The sequence below is a fragment of the Manis javanica genome, chromosome X, assembly GCF_040802235.1.
Source record: "Manis javanica isolate MJ-LG chromosome X, MJ_LKY, whole genome shotgun sequence".
NCBI classification, from domain to species: Eukaryota; Metazoa; Chordata; class Mammalia; order Pholidota; family Manidae; genus Manis; species Manis javanica.
The window spans coordinates 136,783,315-136,806,245 of NC_133174.1; the positions used below are offsets into that span (position 1 = coordinate 136,783,315).

Sequence of the window (22,931 nt, forward strand, 5' to 3'; positions counted from 1 at the left end):
TCCTGGATTATGTCAGGCAGCCCTGTTCCTGCAGCCCACTTGGTGGTTGGTACCTGTCACCAATACTGGTTAACGATGGAGAAAACAGTGTCATACCCTGTTTTGTAAAAGTATCTGGAATAAATACTACAGGCGGCAGCCACGGCATTTCTTCCCCTTGTGTTATTTTTGGAGGACGTTTTCACCATATTTAAAGCCTGCCTCTCATGGGATGCAAATAAGACCCAGTCCCTGAGGGGGGAAATGAGTTAGAAAGCAGTTCGAAAACAGCCCAGGGGATCCGAGACTTGCGCTTCATCTGTCGAATCTTTTACTCTCGTTAATTCATAACAGTTTCTTTTAAATTCTGGACTAGAATTCCAGAACAGTCGGAGGCGTGCGAGTGTGACAGTCATTACTACTCCTAGGAGACGCCCGCACAGCGCGTTCTTAGTGACACAGCGGCCTCCAGTGGTCGCGCGGGGCACCTCACGCTGTCGCCACGACAGGGGCGAGGGCCGGCAGCCCGGCCACCCAACCCCGGGGCCCCGGGCGGAGTTGAAGGATCGCAGGATCAGGACCGCAGCCCAGGGACACAGATCCAAGTGCGCCACATGGAAACAAAGCTCGTCCCTGTCGCTGTGAAGCTCCGACCAGACCAGGGTTATATTTCATCTGCGTGCCAACGTGTAACATACCTGCTGACCCAATTTTACTTCTGTTTTCTTCTAAACGGACTCGGCTTTGTGAATATTTCTCTTTTATAACTATCAAGCTGTGGTGATGGAAAGGTAAAAAAAAAAAAAACACTTTAGATAGAATGAGAGGCGGTTGGGCTCAGAATCCTTATTCTACCAGTTGGTTATGCTTAAATGGATAGTTGGTGGGGGTGGGAAAGGTAAAACGGCTGGGATTAGGACCCCCACCCCCACCCCCAATGCCTCTTACCTCCAACCTAGTTAACAGTCTTGCTTCATTTCCAAGAAAGGTGACCGCTGATCCATTACTGAAAACCCACGACTCCCATAACCTTGTTCATTCTCATATATGTAGCTTGGAGCAAGAGGTTCTCTGCCACGGCTTCCCTTTGATTTGAAAGTAATACAAAGAATAAAGGGAAATGAAAAATATGGCCATAGAGAGGCTGGTGCTTGATCTGTACACGTACACACACCCACTACACACCTTCACTTAGTTACACACAAAGGCAAATTTCCAAACGGGCGGTCCCCAGCCTCTCCCCTTTCACAAGCTGTTTTTTCTGGCAGCTCCCCAGCTTTCAGCTGGCGCATTTGCTCATCACTTCAGCGGAAGTCTACCTCCTGTGGGGGGGAGGGCAGTCAAGGGGAGGAAGGTTTCCCATGCAGCAGCCCTCGCAGCCGGGCCTCGGAGAACCGGACCTGGACATGGCCATAGAATAGACTTGGTGGACTTGGATCTGAGGCCTGTGTTTACTAGGCTCACTGGGCTGAGTGCCTTTCCTTCGATGATAGCTACCCTCCTGGAGTAAGTTGCAGAGGGGGTGAACTCCCAACTCCGAGTCTCTGCTTCTAGCTATGATGTCTTTGATCTTCTTAAAACTCTTTAAAAAAGTTATTCTCATTCATTCATTTAGCAGACATAAAAGGCATCAGGAAAGGGAGGATCGAGCTGCCCACAAAGAGTAGGAGTCGGAACAGGTCAGTAAGGGCCAAACCATGACAGGTCTACACAAAGGCCAGGTTCAAGTGCTTTCTGCTTGTCCTCACACTGAAATATTTGGGGGTGGGTGCAAGAGGTGGGCAGTGTGAGGCGATGAGATTTGCACTGTGAGATCATCCTCAGAACTGTGAACCGGGCTGTAGCACAGCAGGGGTGGGAGACCACTCAGGAAGTGGCTGCCTGAGTGACTGACAGGATGGTGGCCCAGCAGGTGTGGGTAGGGACAGAGCCCTTGGATGCGTTCAGGGTATACTCAGTCAAACCCAGATGGTCTGTTGGTGGGTGTTTGTGACCCTTGGAGTTCAGGGCTCTCCAAGTCCCATGGCCAGCAGAGTTGTGAAGGACAAGCCTGAGGTTTCTGGGTTTGTCCTCCAGGAAACAGTGTCACATGCTCACATGGAAATGCTTCAGATTTGCGTGTCACAGAAAGCTGGAGTTGGAAAGCCCTTAGAAGTTATGCAACATGAAAAACAGTTTGTAGAAGAGGATGTAGATGAATAAATAGGATGCAGAATAGGATCCAGATCTTTAATATATTATGCATAGGAAGGGTGATGCCAAGTGACACTGGTATTATTGTCCTTCCTTCTGTGTATTTTCCTAATTTTTCTGTGAATATGTAAATACTTTCACAATAAAGGAGGAATCAAATATAATTTTTCAAAGAAACTACCTTGTATATTTAACTCCTCTTCTACATCGGGAAGAAACCATAGAGACAGGAGAGTCTCTGAACAGGAAGAAAGGAGAAATCCAATCAACAACTACTACAGAAACTTTTTTTAAGTTCTTCACCTTTATCTGAAAGCTCCTTGCCCTCTTTAAAGATGTTTCCAAGGCTATATGCAAAGGGCCACTCACCCCTTTAATAACTGAATGTGTATTCTCCAAGTCATACAAGTCTCGGAGACAGGAGGGGTTTTAGTAGTTAGTCCTGCTCTGGCAAATGACTGCCCACATCAGGGTCAGGCCGGCACTACTGCCATTTGGGGCTAGACGGCTCTTTGCTGTGGGGGCTGTGCTGTGGATGCTTCCTATATTGCCTTGGCCTCTGTCCACTCAGTGCCAATCGCACCCCTTCTCCAAGTATGACAACGCAAAGTGAGTCCAGATATTGCCAAATGTCCCCTGAGGGCAGAATCACCCTCACGCAGGTCAAGAACTGGCCTAGGTGTTGCTCACATGACTCAGGTGACATGACGCTGCTCCTTGGGTCACCCTTCCCTAGCACCGTGGTTCTGGGGCCCTACTGTGAGGTGTACATTTATCCTTCTCAAACTTCACCAATTCATAAGAAACTGGTAGCCATGCTTGTCTCTGAGGACAGCAGGATAGCTGGGGATGGGATGAAAGATAAAATGACTCTTCATTGTATACATATGCCTTTTAAACTGTGTATCAATAAACAGGATATCACCCAGACACAATAAATAAGCCAACAAATATGTTGGACATATGTCACCTGCTTAGATTCACCCAATCCTTCCAGCCTGCCCTGATCCACTTGGAAATTTATGATGTCTTCCAATGTCTGCACTTGGATGCTGAAACATGATAAGCACGCCTTCCAAATCTTCATTCAAAGCCATTGATAAGAAAAGGTGGAAAAAGACAAGCCAAGGCTCATCAAGGCACTTTTAAGTAGAGGTGCCAAGTGGGGACTTCTCCAGTTGACACCCTAGGAAGCCACCCACTTCAAGAATGTGAGTTAGCCCCCCTGTAAGTGGTTGTTATTGCTTATCGGGTTTCCCTCAACAGAGACCCGCCTGATTGGCCACCCCACTTCCTCCTCCTTTCTGGGGAGTGTCTAACTGCAGGGCTAGCTGAGAGAAATACCACTGCCCAGGAAGGAGCTTCTGCACTCAAGTGCGACTCATTGCCCACCACCGGAAATTCCGCTTCTTCACAAAACCCACACCACACCCATCCTGTCCTCACACCTGTACCCCGGTATGGAGATCTGTTAAATGGCTCCATTTATTTTAAGGCAGCATCAAGCAGTCCCCAAACAGCAGCAAGAATTACACACACAATGATAACGGCAAATTTAATATGATTTATTCATACAATAACTCATGCTGCACTTAACACAAATACAAGGGTACCTAGTGTGGAAGAGATGAATTCATAAAACCTGTTAGGTAAATAATGAGTTTTGAATATAAATCACCTGCAATAGATTATTTCCGTAACACACCCGAGATGACAATAAATTAGGGCAAGGGTTTCATAAATGTCAGCCTCAGTCCTACTCCAAACCATCTTACCCACATAAATCACGGTCCCTGGCTTGTACAGATAGGAAAATGAAAAAGCGGTTAACCCCTGGCCTTTGCTCTTTTCCTTGTCCACATACTACCTTTTGCTTCCTAGTGGGTGCCAAACCCATTAGACCCCCAGGCTTTGTGCCCCTGCCGGCAGCAGGGCTCTGCTCTCCCCTGCCTGGGCTGTGCCGCATTGCCCTGTGTGCGCATCCACAGATCGGCTTCCAGACACCTCATCCAGAGCCAACCAAGCTACGTTTGTTTTCTCCAGGCTGGACTTGCCCCCACCACCATTGGCTGGAATCCAGACTCAAACAGGGGCATCCTTTGGTGATTAGTACCAGTGGCTGTCAGCGATCTTGGGCAGGATATGGAATTACAGCCAGGAAACTCTGATCCCCAAGAAAAGCCCTTGAGGGTGGGCTCCCCACCACAACAAACTGCCTGTATTTCCACAGACACTTGAAAGGAAGGCAGCATCGGCCCCACCAGGTGGGTAAACGGACAGGGACACCAGCAGGGGCTTCAGTAGGATGTGGAAGGCAAGTTGTGATAAGGAAAATATTCAAACGGCCTTCAAGGTCAGCAAACCGCATTTTCCCTCCAGATGGCAAAGCACTCCCAGCTCCCAGCTCCCTCCTCCCCTCCTCCGGGCTCCTCTTCTGCCCTGCGCAGGCCGAAATCACACATATGAAAATAATATAAATTGTGGTGAGGGGGGGAGCCTGGTAAACAGTGTTCTTCATGTAATTGTAGATTAATGATAGTAAAAATAAAATAAAATAAGTAATAATAATATAAATTGCTCCACTTGCGTGTGCTCAGGGCTCAGACCTTGGGAGATGACTCCCCTCTGGGCCCACCGGGGTGAAATAAACCTCAACACTCCAAGACCTCTGAGTGCCACTTGTTTCTTCCGTCAGTGATCCAGTCCAGGTTTTCCAGTGTTCTCCGTAACAGTCCCAAGAGCAGTGAGGGCAACACTATGGGTGACCCAACGGCACCAATTAGTGACAGCCCTCTCAGCTTCAAGCTCTCGTGCACAGAAAGAGAGAGTGCCCGGGAAAGTCAAGGGGGCACCAGGTACACTGGGGTGGGAAGGGGCTATGCTGACCACAGGTTCAGCCCCAGTGGGCTATACCTAAGGTCAATAAAGACGGTGGGTGGAGCTGAGGGGAGCAGCTGGGTTCCAGTTCATCACAGGATCCCAGGCCGGAACTTAAGACTCTCCTCAGAGGAGCTGTAATCTGCAGCTTGGATTTGGCCAAGGAGAAGGGGCTGAGCCCCACTTGGGAATTTATACCCAAAGCACCGCACAGTGAAGTGAGACAGCTTGGAAACCTGGCAGGCATCAGTGGGGTTGGGCCCTTGCCATCAATTCAGAAAAATCTTGTCCCCCTTCAGTCACCTTGCTCATCTCTGAGCACACATTTTTAAGAGATTAAAGATGAATGTAAGCTGGGGATCCACCCCAAAGACTTAAAGGCAGAAATTCAAACCAATATGTTTACACCCATGTCCATAGCCACATTATTTTTGTAGCCAAAAGGTAGAAACAACCCCAGTGTCCACTGATGGATGAATGGATAAACAAAATGTGGTCTTTCCATACAATGGATTATTCAGCCTTAAAAAGGAAGGAGATTCTGATACCGGCTACAGTACAGATGTACCTTAGGGCATTATTCTAAGTGAAAGGAGCCAGTCACAAAAGGACAAGTGCTGTAGGACTGTCCTTCTGTGAGGTCCCTAGAGTAGCCATATTCATAGGAACAGAAAGTAAAACTGATCACCAGGGGCTGGGGGAGGGCAAGAAGCGGGAACTAATATTTGGTGGGGACAGAGTTTCAGTTTTGCAAGAGGAAAAGAGTTCTGTGGATGGATGGATGTGACAGTAGCACAATGGGGATGGAGTCAGTGCCACTGAACTAACAGTTAAGATGTTACACCTATCATACCACAATCTTTTTAAATGCATACAAAAATTTGAGAATTTCAGTAAAAAAAAAAAAAAAGGTTAATGTGGGAAAGGGTGGTACAGTCATTACAACTGCTACCCAAGCACCATCAGTGGTTTGGACAGTCATGCTGACGTTGAGACTGAAAAAGCAGGACACAAGATTCTCTGTGGTAGATCTCAGCTGTGTAAAGATAAAAACGTTCATATGTGTGCATATATATGCAGGCATGAAAAAGAGCAGGAGGAGATACACAAATGTCAATAGTGGCTATACTCTGGAGGGCGGGCATCTTTTCATCCTGTTAGGCAGAAAAATAGATATGAGCAGGTGGAGGGAGAATAAGGCCAGTAAAGCCCACTAAAAGGCACTCAAAGAGTTAACCAGATAAAACCAGAGAGCCAGAAAGGACTTACAGAGTTCAGGAGTTAATGAGTTGATGCTCCAAAGGCCAGGAGTACCTTAGAATGCCCGGATATTCCCCACATAAAGAAAAGCATCCCAGCATGGCCCCATCTTCGTTGTATCAGTTAGATCATGCCATTGTAACATTTACTTTAGCCTGCTAAAAGGCCCAGCTTATTCTTTAACTTAACCTATTGCTGTTTTTTCCTCTTCCTCCAGCCCCTAATCGAGGAACTTTGTAACCAGGGCAGGAGACAGACCTAGGAAGTGTAAATAAACCTATGTGGACAAAGAATACCGAAGTCCCAAACCAACACAGTCACCTAAATAACCCTATTCTTAAGACAAAAACTCCAAAGGAATTATGAATCACCCGTACACATCATGCCTTATGCTGACCCCTACCGAAAAAAGCCCTGTAAAACCCGACCCTAAATCCTTAAGCACATCTCCTCTCTGAGGTTGCCCACCCTCGCCTTCCTTGGACTGTGTCGCTTTCCCTGTCCTACTTCGGATAAGTAGGGAGGGGCTACTGAGAGCTGATTTGGGCTTGCAAATTCCTGTTGCCTGGGTGACCCGGACATAACTGCAGCTGTTATGATTATACTCTTGAGTAGCCTGCCTGAAAATCTCTTTTCTTTGCCTTTGGGAAGTTCCCAGAACATAATCTCACTCCATCCAGTGCTCTGCGGCGCTCTCAAAACCTGGGGTGGTGGGGGCTTGGCTCCCACGCCGTGCAGATCCAAGCAGACACTAGATGCCACGTGACACTGGCCTTAGGAGTCGGCTGGGGGTGATGCCCTATGCCGAGCGGCAGTTCCATGAGCTTCCCTTTCCTCCCTCGGTGTTTCCTTCCATTCTGCTTTATTCAAGAAACCTGCCTTTGTCTACCTTGACTCTGGCTACCGCTCCTCCCTTGGAAGGTATTCAGATAAAACTCTGACTCTGCTTCACTATTGTGTCTGTGCCCTTCAATTCTTTGTTGCTGCAGGGACAAGAACCAAGAACAAACGCAGCCCCTCCATAACAATCCTCACCATTTTCCACATTTTCCAAATCTTAACTCCAGGAGCATCTAGGACTGATACTGGGGAGAAAAGCAGGGCAAACTAAGTGTAAAACCAAACCACAAAAAAGCAAAGGAAAGTGAGGATTTATTTGCTCTCCAGACTGGGAGGGGTCCCCATGTTTAATAGGAAAAGAGTCATTTGTTTTCATGACTTAAAGAGTAAAACCCATAAGCAAAACTTCAAGGCAGATTTACACAACTGGAAGTACAAATGCCCAACAACCATACAGCGACAACGATGATCACGGTCACTAATAAGCAAAGAATTCAAAGGGAAATCAGGATGCCACTTGTTCACCTGTTCTCATCAGGGGTGCTTGGTTTGGGCTTGGTTTGAAGATTTTAATTATTTGTATGCTTGTTTGCTTTATTTTTCCACTGTCCAGATCAAGATATCAAATACGTATGTGTTTTATTTTTAATTTGACTCTCTGACGGTGGCAGGAGAATGGGGAAAGGGGTCAAAACAGAGAAGCTTTTGACAATTTGGTACTGAGAGGCCAGCCTAAGGGAGTAATGTGAAATACATAAAAACACTTTATTCACAAAGCTGTTGTCATAGCATTATTTACAATACTGAAAATTTGGAAATAATCTAAATTCCTACTAATTGAAAGAAGGTCAGGTAAATTACGATAAAACTGCACAACAAAATGTATTAGTAACAGCATAAAGTATCTCTGCAAAAATCTATCACATACAATACTTAGTGAAGAAGTAAGAATAAAAAATTTCACGAGGAAGCATAGAGTATGATCACAGCAATGTAAAAATTTCATGCCCCAAAAAAGACAAGATATTAAGTGACTGCCTTGGGGTAAAAAAGACGGATGCGTTCTCTCAGCATTTACTACATTTCCGTCTTCCAGTTTTTCTATAATTAGCACATTAATTTTATGATCAGAAAAACATTTGCTTTTCAAGTAAGGTGACCACGAGGTCCTTTAGTGATGTTCATTTCATCCCACCGTATAGTCTAGGCTCACAAGCCCTCAGCCTCTGGAAGGTGGGGGCCTGGGAGCAGAGTGTGAAGGACGGTCATGAATGGATGACGACGGGGGTGGGGACAAGGAAGGTGAGTGGGGAGGCAGGAACTGGCAAGGGAGAGTCAGGGACCAGTACTCAAACTGGTCAGCCGAGGAAAGGGGACTTGTGGAGTCAGGGAAGACTCTGACTGCTCAGTGAAGGTCTGTGTAGACCTGGTAGTAGGCACTGACGGTGTTCTCAAAGGGCAGGATCAAAGGGGATTTTCAGGAAGACACGTGGATTCTGGAGGGTCAAGGGAGGAAAGAGGAGGGGAGGTAAGCCACTGGGGAAGGAGGTAAGAAGGGCTGGGGTGATGGCCACGGAGTGGAGAGGAAGAGGCTGATTGCCCGAGTGAATGCCCTACGCTCTGCTTAAACCAAGGATCCTTCACTCACCTCCAGACCAGTCTTTCTGGGCAGACACAGGGTAGAAGGTCAGCCCACAGGAAGAACTCGCCAATAGTCAGGCGGATCCAGCTCAAGTTCAGTCAATCTAGGACAGCTCTGTTCAACCAACCTTCTGCCCTGACAGAAAGATGCTAGACCTGTGCTGCCCAGTATGGCAGCCACTAACCACATGCGGCTATTAAGAACTTGAAATATGGCAAGAGCACTGAGATTCTGCTTTTGAAATGTTAATTTCATTTTAATTAATTTAGTCAATGCGAAAATTGGCACACACCTAGGGACAGTGGTTCTCAAAGTGTGGTCTTTGCGGGCACAGTGACAAGAAATGCAAATTGTCAGGCTCACCCCAGCGGTACTGAATCAGCACCTCTGAGCGGAGGGTCCAGGACACTGGGTTTTAACAAGCCAGTGAGGTGGTTCCAGTGAACCCTGACAGCTGCAGGTCTCTGCACTAGGGCTACTCAAAATGTCTGGGATCACTAGTTCTGGTTTCAACTGAACTGCTTAAAAGCACCCCTGCTCAAGTGAAATGGGTGAGCTTTCCACAAATACAGTGAATGGAGAGCTATTAATAAAGCATTTCCAGCTAAGTGGTATTGGAGAAAGGTTATGCGAAGCAACAAGGATGCGGTTTCTCTCTCAGCCAAGTCAAGATAAGGAAGGTAGTCAGCTCTGACATCTGAAAACTACAAAGAGGCTGTTCATCCCAACGGGTTGGAGACATGCCAAAGGACACAAAAAGGGGCTCCAAATTGGGTCCAGTGTCAAACACACAAAAAGAAGCCATAACCCGTAAGATGATTTAGAAGAGCATGCCATCAGGTGTGAAATACAGCCCTTGCTTCTAAAAGTAGAGGTTTGTAAGGGGGGGCTGAGCAAAACTGAAACCTAAGGAGTGCTGGAAGTGCTCTGAGGCTGTGTTCTCACACAGAAAAGAGGAGACAGGAGCACTTCCAGTAGAGACACACCAATGCACGGTAGTGCCCCGTATAGACCCGGACCCGTTGCGGCTCTGGTGAACCACTGCCAACGTGGCAGCTGCATATCTGACATGCATGTCACTTCAGCCTCCTCTGGCACAGCTCTCAGCTTACAACTTCAGCAAGTGAAGAACTTGGAGATTTTTGATACTAAAACTGTGCTTCAAGAAATAAAGCGAGAAAAAAATGATCAAGTATACATATCAGAGCCAACAGGAGCAACAAATGGATGTGAAATAAGAGCCTGTGGTAAAACTTTAACTGTGCAGTAGGAGATAAAGCTAAATACACTGAAAATACGTCATGAGGACTTTACAGACACGATTGTTGAAGTCTTAGTGGAAATGATGAGAGTGATAATGAGTAGAAAGGAGAAAGAAAAGATAGAGGGAAGCCAGCTACAAGCAAAGCTGAGGCTTCTGGAAGAGAGACAAGCTTCAGGATGAGGAAAGATGAAGGGGGTCTCAAGCAGAAATTGTTGTTGCCACACGACTAAATCACTTCATCACTTAGAAGATCAAGGGTTACTATATGTACCCCGATTGTGGGCTAACCAGCGCGGGATAAAAAAAACAATCTGAAATTTTACTGATTTGAAGTAATCTTCTAATACATTATCTTGTCTTTTTTGGTTCCACCTTAAAACACTGCAGTAACTTAACCTCATTTGCTGTAGTTTTGTTTTACAAACATTTACCTTTAAAGACTGAAGCACTCGTAAAGAGAGAATTCCTAAAACTTACTTTGATACAGGACTGCATTAAATGTTTATTTAGAAAGCAGTTGACCCTTCTGACGACTACTGATAACTGACTGGCTTCAACATGTCAAAATGAGCTGTGACTATTCCACCAGTTTTAAGATAACATAAGCTAAGCTTATTACTACCACCTACCTTTTTGGATACTTTCATATCCGGGCACTACAGAACTACATTCTGGGGCATTAGAAATAACCTAATATTATACTCATGAAAAGCTTTCACAGGGCTCAAAATAATTAAGACTTTCATGAAATTGATGTTGTCTTTAATCATCAACTGAAAGAGTATTTCTTGCCTCCTAGATAAATGAATGTCTGCAGCCAACCATCGCTACAGAACACTAACATGGTTTTGAGTGGCTCAATTCTCTGAATGTTTGCCATTGTGAATAACAGTGCCTTTTCTTAGGTGGCCTTTGGGTTCAATGATCATATTATAACAAATTATGATTTGGGCCTAAAAAACCTCTGGAAAATTTTACCTACATGTCCCATACATCACATGCCCCTAGTTCACTAGCTTACATTATTTACTATTTGATGTGGAAATTCCACATGAGTCACTTCATGCATAATCCAGCTTAGGATTTTGAAACTTTGCAATCTTAGAAACAAAAACTGAAGATAAAACATTAAGGCCTTGATATCTAGCATTATTATTTAACTTTACATGTTAAAAGAAACCTGAATTAAATGTTGACATGTGTTGAATATATTGGGCTCAATTATTAAATCATAAACAAAAGAACCAGGAACTTAGTGTTCACTCTAGTTTGATAGATGATCACTTTTTGACATGCACTAAATACCACAAATAATCCAAGTCTTTCTTGAGTACAGGGCTATGTCTGGCTATTACGGTCTTAACATGTCGTAAAGGTATGACAATTTCACTTTTCTCACTTGGTACTCACTCATTCAGTAGGTAAGCTATGACGGTTTTATCAAAAGGAAAGAAAGGTTCAGCCCGGCCCCACTGCAATTAGACCAATCAGAAATTAATAAAGACAAAAATCAAGAGGTTCGGCGGTTATGTATTCTGGACCAAATTGTTGATGCATGTTTTGACTGCCTACCCCTCAGGTTGCTTCCAGTATCATGGGTAATCACAAAATAACCAGCTCTAACGCCTTCTCTCACCAGCTGGAAGGGAGCGCATAATATACGCTCTGGGTAGTTGGCAAAACTCAAGGCCTCGGTGGTCCAGGAAGGTCTCTGCCCTGGGAGTAATTATACATGTTGTGATCCTGCAAAGGGTCAGAAGCTACAAAATACAGTTCCCCTGCATGGATGTCAGAAAAGTTAGCCAGAAATTCATGGGGATTGAAGCCAACCCACACAGTGTACCTGTAGTCTATCGTGCGAATGGAATAGCCCATGATCTTTATATCTTTTAAGCTCGGCTTATCAGAATTCCACTGAGGAAAGTCTGCAGGCCGGGGGTACTGGCTATATGCAATCGACTCACGGGGGTTACCATGGAGATACGTGTCCTCTTCCAGGTCATCGAATTGAAAATGCTTCCAAAGGTTCTGGCCTTCTCGGCACAGCTCGACGTGAAAGGAGGGAACAGGGCAGCGAGGTGGAACGTGCAGTCCCGTCAGTGCTGCGAGCGTGGGGAAGAGAGAGAGAAGTTCTACGAGGTCCACGACTTGCCGGCCTGAAACAGGAAGTGACCCAGCAGAACAGGTTATGTTACAGAAACCCGCTGCAACTGGGTGGGAGGAGTCGAGGAGCCTGGCTAGGCTCCACAGGACTTTTTCCTTTTACAACATTAAATTTTAGCAAATTTTAGGAATGATGCCAACACAGCACCTCACCCAGCAGGAGGATGTAAAAAGAAGGCACCCTCAGCCTGGACACTTAAAATATGATTTGAAATTTGGAACCACTCCGGTAATCACTGATCCAGGTCAGGATCACCAATGGAGGTCCACACCACTGGGTGAAAGTCTGTTGAGGAACGGGATACTCCGACTCTCCCAGATCGCCCCGCAGATTACTCCTTTCTGATGTCTGCATTGACCCCTCTCCTTTTTACTGTGATGATAAAATACAAGCATAGAATTTCCCATGTCAACCATTTTTAGTGTCCAGTGCAGTGGCATGAAGGGCACTCACACTGTTGTGCTACCATCCCCACCATCCGTCTCCAGTACTCTTTTCATCTTGTAAAACTGAAGCTCTGTCCCTTAAACACTAGCACCCCATGTCCTCCTCCCCCCAGGCCCTGGCAGCCCCCACTCCACTTCTGTTTCTATGACTCTGACTCCTCTAGGGACCACACAGAAACGAATCAGACAGAGTACTTGTCCTTTGGTGTCTGCCTACTTTCACTGAGCACGTCCTTACGGTTCATCCACGTTCCAGCACGTACCAGAATTTCTTTCCTTTTTATGGCTGAATAATACTGCATTGTATGGAGAGACCCTATTCTGCTCACCAGCTCATCTGTCAATGTACACTTGGGTTGCCCCCACCTTGTAGCTATTGTGAATCACCTATGAACATCCAGGTACAAGTTTTTGTTTCAGGATCTGTTTTCGATTCCGTGGGATATATACCTAGGAGTGGGATTGCTGAGTCACATGGTAATTCTACATTTGACTCTATGAGGAGCCACCAAACCATTTTCAACCGTGGATACACAGTTTTCCACCCCTACCAGCAATGTGCCAGGGTTCCGATGTCCTCACATCCTCGTCAATGCTACTGTCTACTGTGTATTTTGATAACGGCCATCCTAAAGTGTGTGAAATGATACCTCACTGTGGTTGATTCATTTAAAGTCTAAATCCTGCAGTTTATATTGATTCCTGTTAAAATCTATCTTGGCTTCAGATCATCATTCTAGCTTTCCTGGATCTTTAGGAGTTTGCTTTATACCACCTGATTTTATTTCCCATACATTTGATTTGTAAGTAAAGTAAAAAGAAAAAAGCAAAGAAAGTTCTAAAAAGATATGTTTACAATGGCAAGGCCTGGCGGGCATGACCACCTTAACCAGGTGATCAAATTTGGCATCACTAATACCGGCACAGGCCGGCACAAAGTGCCCCCAATGGGGTCTGATGAAGTGCTCCTGGTTGAGGGCACACCACCTCACACGTACCACCTCACATGTAGTCAAAAATGCTTACCCTGAATCTAGTAATGAAGAAGCAATTGGACCAATCCGGGTTGTGGGCCCTTGCACAAGACATCTGCCCTGGATGCTTGTGAAAAGATGAGGTCAGGGAGACAATGGGGCCCCAGATCACACTGAGCCTTGTCAACCCCTGAAAGAACTTTTACTCAAGAGTGAGAGGGGAGCATAGGAAGCAGAGCAGGGCTGTGACATGACCTGACTTAGGCTTTCACAAGATCACTTTGGCTACTGGGAAGAGGAAAAAGCAGGGGACCAAGGACACCATAAGCAAGCCATTATAATGACCCAGCCGGAGATGGTGGTGGCATGGTCCGAGATGGTGGCACGAGGTGATGAGAAGTGGTACGGACAGACCGTGAAGGGAGAGCGCAAGGCCTGCTGACAGCCTGCACAGTGCACATGGAGTACCAGAGAATGACGGGTTGAGATGGCTCCACAGTTCTGTGGCCTGCATTACTTTGCCATTTCCTGAGAAGGGGAGGAGGGTCAAAAGAAATGCTTACTGTGAAAGGTAAGAAGCTCAGCTATGGGCATGTCAGACTGGCCAAGGGGAGTGGGCGGTTGGTGATCCAAGCCCAGAGTTCAGGGAAGAGATGCAGGCTAGACATAAAACTTGGAAATGACCAGGATGACGACAGTGCAATTACATGAATTTACAGCTTGTTTAACACTTCCCAACAGAAGTTTCAAAAAAGATTCTCAACCTGTCAGAAGACAGGCAAAGGGCGCTCATCATGACTCGAAACTGTTTAACCTTTTTATCGACGACATGAAAGAAGTCGGAGCACGCAGCACACAAAAATCGAGTGCGCAGAAAATAAAGTTGGGCAGTGCAAAGCAAACCCAGAGAGTTCCAGAAAGGCCAGAAGGACGGGCCAGAACTAAGGAAAATTAAACAAAGATAGTTTTTTTTAAATTTTTAAAATGTAAGCCGAGAATCAGTATAAAAGGCAAGATTAGATGTTAAAGATGGATTAAGTGCAGAAGTCCAGAAAGGGCTCAGCTGGGGTTAGCAGAGTTCTGGGAAAAGTGCCCCCAAAAGTACAAACATCACCTGAAATATATGACTCATCTCTGCAGTGAGCAGATGGAGTCAGGAGATAACTCACAAAGAACCTACACAGGCTGCCCCACGTGGCACGGAGGGTCTTCCTGTCCAAGGGACACTCTGGAAACGTTCTCTCAAACCAGAGCTTTCTGGAAGGCAGAGACCAGGACACCCAGGGGTCTAACACTCCCTTGGAGGAATGGCTGCAAGACCGTGTTTTCAGCGTAGACAAGAGAAGGCATCAGTGTTGTTTGCAAAGCCTGGAAGGACTGGCACATGTCAACGTAAATCTGCCCTGCACTGCCGGGGAGGACAGGAGCAGCGTCCCCAGGTAAGCTTTACAGATCTAGTGGTTCACGAGATGGCTGAGCTGCCAACATGGCATGTGCCCGCCTCACAAAGGACTGAGGCCCTGCCAGGACGTGCGGCTAATGGGGTTCTGCTCACGTGCAGGGGGGCTGCACCTGCCAGGCAGAGTCTGCTGCCTCTCCTGCGCTCCAGAGCATACTGTTGTTACACCATGTGATAGCCCCCCTAACCCTGGGAATGCCGCCTTGGCGTCCCCTCTCCAAGGCTCCTCGTGGACAGGCGCCGGACTCGTCAGCTCTGGCCCTGACGCGCCTCCCTGACCCAGGTGCACTGGGTAAGCCCCCACGCTGACTAGGCAAGGCGGATTACACATAAACTAAAGGGGCTATGACTGTCAAGCAACATCAGCCCAGAATATTTTAATACCTGGTTCCACCAATTCCGAGATGGGCTCAAATGGGTCGATGTAAGAGAAAAACTTCTCTCCTGCCTCAGGAAGTGGAGCTGTCCTTCCAGGAACATAGAACATCAGTGGCACACGAGTAGTGACATCAAAATTGCTGTATTTGGCCCATTCTCCATGTTCACCTAGAGCCCACCCTGGTTCATAAAGGACAGAATGACAGAAAATGAATAACCACATCACAGCTTGTTCATTCTAGACACCATTTCATTTCCTGTTGTAAAAACCAAGAGAAGCAAAAACTCATCTACTAGAAGAAATTCCTCTAGAATTACCACAAAACGGTTGACTTCACTTGAACATTGCTTTATTTGAAGTTAGAGATTTGTCCCAAGTGAGGAAACCTTTACAATAAGTACATGCTCTGATCTAATATTGTCCCATTTCATACTTGATAGCAAAGAATTGTTTTCCTCTTTCCAGGTATGGTAACAGTAGTATGGTTATAATCCCAAAGAGCCAAATTTTTTAGACATACTGTTCAGAAAACTGAACCACCTGAGATTTGCTTCGAAACAATTCAGGGCAGGGGAACGGGTGAGGGTGAGACGAACAAGACCGCCATGAGTGGGTCACGGGAGAGAGCAGGGAGACGGGGACCAGGTGGCGGGTGCTGTTCATTCTCTACTCTTGGGCGTGTTTAAAATTTTTCAAGCAAAGAATTTTTTTAAGAAGACATTCCCATTGTTGGAGAAAGGAGAAAGCTGCCTTAGAAGAGACAAAGAGATGCGGACCCTAGGCTCTTGGCAGAGAGGACACTGGGGCTAAGGTGCAGGGGAGGAGCCAGGTCTGAGGGCCTTGGTGAGCTCTGCCAGGGCTGTCCTCGGTCCCCCCTCTAGGTTAGAACTGGGGGTCAAAAGGGCCCCCCACACAAATGGAGGGTTCCTGCTGAGTTCACTGAGGGAAGGGAGGTTGCTCCGAGGTCCCCCCCACCTGCCCATCCACCTCTACCCACGCATCCAAACGCTCCTCTGACCCGAAAGAGGCCCCTCCTCCATGCTGAGAGGGCCCAGAACTGACAAGGTAATCGTAAAAGCACCCCAAAACCCCAGACTCAGAGCACTGGCCATTCCCCAAAGAGGACATGCCCGTATTCAAGACAATCTAGAAATGCATGTTTCACCGGAAAGTCCAACTCCTTCTGGGTGACTTTCCAGGGCATTTCAAAATGCTCACCATGATCCGAGGTAAACACAACGATCGTGCTGTCGGCCAGCTGATGGGCGTCCAAAGCACTCAGAAGGAGGCCGACCTGTGTATCCAAGTATGACACGCAGGCAAAGTAGCTCTGGCGGAGTTTCCGCTGCGAATGAAGAAAACTCAGTGAGGGTGGCTGTGATGTACGTGGCTGTGGAGTGGCCCACGCAGACACACCGCAAGCCTGCGCCTCTGATGATGCCCTTGATGATTCTCTCAGCTGACACAGCATACGTGTTTCCCGACCTCGGGGTCCCCGCGCCCACACGTTCACAGTGAAATCTGGACACAGACCACAGCGGATGGACAGGCCATGTACTATTCCTTCCTGCTTCTTTCACATGTTCCTACGGGTCTCAGGAGATGGCCACGTACATAGAAACTCATCCCTCAGTCCCTCCAAACCCTGCTGGGGATCATGCCAAAGCCCCCACACAGCTGTATTCACGGCCTGGGGCAGCTGTAACAAAGTACCACAAACCGGGGGCCTTGAACAACCGCAAAGTCCTGTCTCCCAGTTCTGGGGGCAAGATGTCCGAAATCAAGGTGTTGGCAGGGCCACACTGTCTGTGATGGTGCTCAGGGAGAGTCCTGCCTCTTCCCGGCCCCAGGTGCTGGCTATCAGTCCTTGGTATCCCTTGGTTTGCAGGCGCCTCCACTTCAATCTCCATCTCCGTGGTCACACGGCCTCCTTTCTATGTGTGTGTCTCTTCTTGTAAGGACGCCAACCACACTGGATTAGGAACCCCTACTCCACCACTTAACTAATTACATCTGCAACAACCCCACCACCTCCCAGTGAGGTACGGGCCCTCTGTGTACGGTACTTTCTATCTGGCCTTCTGAAAAGAAACAACTTGCTAACTCCTTCACTGAAGTGTTACCAAGTGGTACTGCAGGATAATGGGCATCCATGTGCTGGCTGATTTTTATGTTGCCTATGCCCAGCACAGGGCCTTGCTCTTCACAGATAATGGTTTATTGACCATATGCGTGAAAGCTAAGTGAGTATAAAGGAAAGATTCTACACTAAGAACTTGGACTCCAGTATCATTTATGAAAATGGCCACTGGTGGGTCTCTCTTCTTACCACGTTCTAGCCCAGCAGAAGGTGGTAGCTGCATATCCCCACAGACTGCGGCTGCCACATGAAGCTCATTTCTAACAAATTCCCAGCAGGCAGGAGAAGAGCAATGGAGGGATGGGAAATCAGTGTACCCTCCACTGTCCCTAAACCCCAGAAGGCCTTCGGGAGCAGCCAGGCTAAGGACTGACAGGAAGAGCTGTGGCCCCTTCTGGGCTGACTCTACTCCCAGCCTTGCTCACAAATGTTAAAAAAAAAGAAGACTCCCCCACTCCTACCAACGTTGAGCAGCAGAGAAGCCCCAGGTCTATCAGACCAGCCCCAGCTGCCACCATGTGCCCCTGGCCTCTGGAGAGAGGGCATGAAACAAGTGTGGTCCTCACCCTCAGTGAGCCGAGCCACCTGCCCACTGAGGACACAGACACAGAGACAAGAAAACACACATATCACAGACAGGGCCCAGGGATGACACAGGACAATGAGCCCTCAGAGCCGACCTGGGGAATCAGGGAAGGCTTCACAGAGGAGTCGGCATTTGAGAAGAGATGCCGGCAGTCAGGAGAGGTAAGGGTGGGACACTGTAAACAGGGGCTGCAGTTCATGGAAAGGCGTGGAGTCAGCACACAGCAGGGCGTGTTTGGGGCGAGTGAGCCAGCCAGCGAGCGGGGCTGGACAATCAAATGGGAGGGCCAAGGTATGGGAGAAGTTGCTGAAAAGTCAAAGCAGGGCCCAACAGTATGGGCCTGGCGGGCCCATCTCAGGAGTGGGGGTCCAGGCTGGGCCAAGGAGGCACTGAGGCTGTTCAAGGCAAGGAGCCAAGGCAACGTGAGTGCAGCTGAGTAAGAGCCCTCCGGCAACAGCCCAGAGCCAGCTCCAGGGGCTCAGCGTGAAGCAGCACTGCATCACTGCACTGGCAGGCACACAGAGGAGGCGCTCAACAGACACCTGCTGAATGAGCAAACCAACCCCAGACCCACTGCATGTTCCAGAACAATGTGCCAAAGGAGCAAGAGACAGTGAGGATTTCAGAGGAACCTAGGAGAACCAGAAGTGGGGAGAGGGAAGAAGCAGACACAGGGAAAAAGAGGAGGACTCCAACAGCGAGCCTAGGTTTCTCATCCCGCTGGTGGCACAATTCAATGGCCTGGGGTGGGGGGCCACAAGAGGAGGACGCAAGGCAGGCAGGACAAGAGGAAGAGCAGGCGCGCTGGTAGGGTCACACGGGGCCTAGGCAACACAGGTCTCCGTGGGCACTGGCCCGGGGTTGGCTCTTGCAGCCAAGTGGACTAATGTCTGAAAACCAGGAGCAGGACTGTGGCCGGAAGGGTCATTCCAGGAGTTATCGTCAGCAGGGCTCAGGTGAATGCAGCTGGGGAACAGGGGCCGAAAGGACACAGTGGGGGCCCTGGGGTTGACCCTGGGGAGCAGCACCTCCTGAGGCAGAAAGAGGGGCCTGCCATGAGGACTGGAGCAGAGAGGACCCAGGAGGGCTGGCAAGGCCTCCCAGGAGATGGACATTTCCAGAAGAGGTGGTGCTGGTCAACAGCGAGAAAGCAGTAGGGACTCAGGGAAGGTCAGGACCCGAAGAGTGGGTTTTATTTGTCAGCAAGGTCAGCGCCGACCCGGGTGAGAGAACTGTGAGTAGGCTGGGGACGCAGAAGGCGGGGCACAGGTGGGTGAAGAACACGTGGGTGGTGAGGCCATGGATGCAGCTAGAGCAGACCACACTTCACTCTTTCTCCCTGGAGAGGCAGGCAAGGGAGTGGGAAGGGAGGAGAAGCAGCAGGGGCAGCAGAGCAGTACTTCTGAGGACGGGGGGAGGGGGGCCGTGAGCCGCCGGAGAAGCTGGGTGGAAGTGGAGGGGGGTGTCCTGGCCCACAGATATGGGAAGGGGGAGGAATGGGGGCACACAGGGTCAGGGCAAGCCCCTGCTGTTCTCTTTCGGGGACTAGGGAGAAGGCCACGAGCCCAGCACACGCAAGCACAATTCGGGCCAGCAGTGAGGGAGATGACTGAGTGCTCATTCACTCAAGACTTGCTGGGTGCCCTCTGCTCCTCCTAAACCACCCTCTGAGGTGGACACGCCCATTCTCATCTTACACGGGAGGGCTCTGAGGCGCAGATAGGTTCACTAACCTGCCTAGAGACACAGAGATGGCAAGGGGCACAACGAGGGTCTGTGCCCACGTCCGTCCTCTGCGCTCCACTCCCGCGGGCCCTCCGTCAGCCCGTTTCTGAGATAGGAGCGCACTCATCCGCTGAGATGGGCAGAGGGTGTAAGGGGCCAGAGAGGAGTGGCAAGGGTTCAGAGCAGCTGCGGAGGGCAGAAGGAAGCCAAGTGGAGAGCCCACACGGGCTGCTGGGGCTGGACGCTGGGCATGTGAGCACGTCTCCACCTCAAAGCTACACGGACTCCGTCCAGCAGCCTCAGGACTCGGGCTGTGAGAGGGGGTGGCTGGATCATCCTGTGGTCAGGGCACTGCAGGTGGGGGCGAGGATCGGCACTGAGGGGCTGCTGAGCACAGTTAAGTAACCTACCCCGAGCCCTCAGCTCCCCAGGGAAGGGGTAAAGCCCAGCGGTGACCTGGACACAGGGAAAGAGTCGGCATCCACACCCTGCCCTGGAGTGTGGGGAACGAGGGCACGTGTGAGGGAGCTGCACGAGACTGTGGTCGGGGTGGTGATCAAGGAGGAGGGGCAGGCCTGGGAGGTGACAGGCTTCCCAGCATGGCCCCTGAAGTCGCTGGCTCACATGGAGCTAAGTGAGAGGGCTGGGGACTGAAGAGGGCACAGAACTGAAAGGCTCAAGAGTGGAGTGGGAGGAGACTTGGACACAAATAGGCAAAGCTGCAAGAGGATGGTAAGCAGCGTCCAAATTTAAGGCGAATGTAGGACAGGGAGCCAGCACACAAGCAGCAGGGAGGCCCTCTGGGCCACACTGTCAACTCCATGTGTCCGACGAGGCAATTGTACCACCGACAGGCAGGGACTGAGGAGGGGACAAGAGAACCTGAAGGAGCCCTCACCACGTAGCTGATGCCACCCTCAACACGCTCACAAGTTTGCTATCATCCCCACTGGAAACCTCTGACGCAGATGTCATCACAGAAAGACTTTCTGCAGCTTGTTTCCATTTTACGGATCAGGAAACTGACACTCACAGTGGTCGAATGACTTGACAGAGGCTGTGCAGCAGGGATGGAACAGAACAGGAGTTCAAACCCAGACCGTTCAGGATGAACCAAACAAACCACAGGGCTTCAGCACTGCATGTCCCGGGGTGTGCGTCCTGGCTGCCCCGGCACTACCTGTGCGATGTGAGGCAAGTCACCACACCTCTGTGCCTTTCGCTTCCTCACCTGGCACTAGAGAGAGCACATGCCTCTCTAGGTTCCCACTGGGACCAAGAAGGATCACACACACGGGACACTGAGCAGCACCCTTCGTGGCACACACTCCATTTCAAAGGGTCATTTTAAGCGGCCTCATTTGCAAGGCATCCAGGGGCAGCCTCGGAGCTGCAGTTCACACCACCTGGCTCCCAGAAGCCCTGCAATGGGAAGCTCAGAAGTGATAGCCTGATAAAGGCACTGCTTTGTCAGTTCTTACCACTGCCACCCAAAACTCAGGAACCAAAGCAATGTTAGGGATGCACACCCCTCACCAGCCAAACTCCTCCCGTCCAAACCCAGAGGCCATGTATGTATGGATGGCCAGAGACATCTGTTCTGTTTTGTTTTAAACTCTACCCAATAGCGGTGATTCTCAAACTTCATGCATGCCTCAGAACCACCAGCTGTGCTTTCAGAAAAACAGGTTCTGGGGCCCTACCTCCAGCTTCCAATTCTCTAAGTCTGAGTGGAGCCAGCATTCTGTGCTAACAAGCCCTTGCAGGTATTCTGGTGCAGATGGTCCGGGAAGCACACTGAAAATCCTGCCCTCTTCCTACCACTGCAGACCATGTTGTTGGCAGTGACATGGTAACAGAAGGACAGGGGTGCGTGTGGAATATTCTGGAAATAGCGTTGGTCGATATGTCTTCTGTACTCCAGGGTGAGGGTGGATGATGAGTCAGCATGAAGATTTGGACTCTGCGGCTGCTCCACCCCCACATCACGGCAAAGGGACAGCCCCAGCACCCTGTGTACCTACCAAGGCCCTGCTCACTAAGCCACCATGAGGCTTTCCCACAGAGAGGTACCAGCAAACCCAGCATTCTGGGCTGCGCAGGAGGTGTTCCCCCCCCTCTAGCTGACTGACTGACACCTGGAGTAGATACCATCCCACATGAGTTAGTGACAGTCACCCAGGCCTCTTCCCCACCCCTATGCCCACATCTAGGAAAGTCACCAAATCTCTGCAAGTGCAGACAGATGACTGGGAGACTCTACCTGACCAGCACTTCCCGTGTCCCAAACTCCTCCCGACCACCCCCATCCCAGCACTTCACAAGATACCTCGCACGGAGAAGGTTCTGAGTGAGACATGACAAAGGGAGTAGTGGCGTCACCAACGACATCATGCCATTCGAGCCCAATATTTCCCCAAAGTGTATCCTTGGTACCTGAAAGTCCACAGGAACCGGGCCATAGGGCACACTGAGGTTTAAGGCCTGGACATCCTCCCGCTGCCTGATGTCCATCCAGGGGTTGTAGGCCACAGGAGGGAGGTCAGAAGGGATCTGGGGATCGGGAGCCAGCGGGATGCTTTCCAAAGGATACAACTTCTGAAACTCCTTGGGGGAAAAAGCACACAAAGCCACCAGGATGTCACTCTTTTGGCAAAGGCACAGGGCTGGGACTCTATTGGTGTTCACAATGCCTTTACTCTAAGTCTGTGACGCATTCCCCCAGTGCCTCACTAACACTCCCCAGGTAACTCACCCCACCTGAGAGGCCACTCCCATGAGACACCAATGGTAATGACATCACGCAATCTTGTTTCCTACACACTGGGCAGCAACAGCTCTCTTCCCTCATGCAAACTGGCGCCCTCCTGTGCCTGTCCGCACCTCCCCCTCCAACTAGAGAAGGTGTAGAGAGGTGCTGCCACTTCCCAAAACTACTCTCAGGATCAGCAATTCACCAGGAGAGCTCACGGGATGCGGCACAGTCATCCCCACAGCTGTACT

General features: G+C 49.2%; 1 protein-coding gene across 4 annotated transcripts in view; it reads right to left on the reverse strand.

Moving 5' to 3' along the window:
* Window positions 1-7,890: 7,890 nt before the first annotated feature.
* Window positions 7,891-22,931, reverse strand: part of IDS (iduronate 2-sulfatase) — a 40,055-nt gene continuing 25,014 nt past the window's right edge. For 3 of the 4 annotated variants that reach the window (XM_073227990.1, XM_073227989.1, XM_017673916.3), the window contains 4 exons: window positions 22,365-22,535; window positions 16,696-16,822; window positions 15,483-15,656; window positions 7,891-12,211 (listed from right to left, as the gene is read on the reverse strand). In XM_073227990.1, the coding sequence (XP_073084091.1) occupies window positions 11,739-12,211; window positions 15,483-15,656; window positions 16,696-16,822; window positions 22,365-22,535 (945 nt within the window). In that variant the 3' untranslated portion in view covers window positions 7,891-11,738. The remainder of the gene's footprint in view (window positions 12,212-15,482; window positions 15,657-16,695; window positions 16,823-22,364; window positions 22,536-22,931) is intronic. The other variant, XM_017673917.3, reaches the window with a different exon arrangement.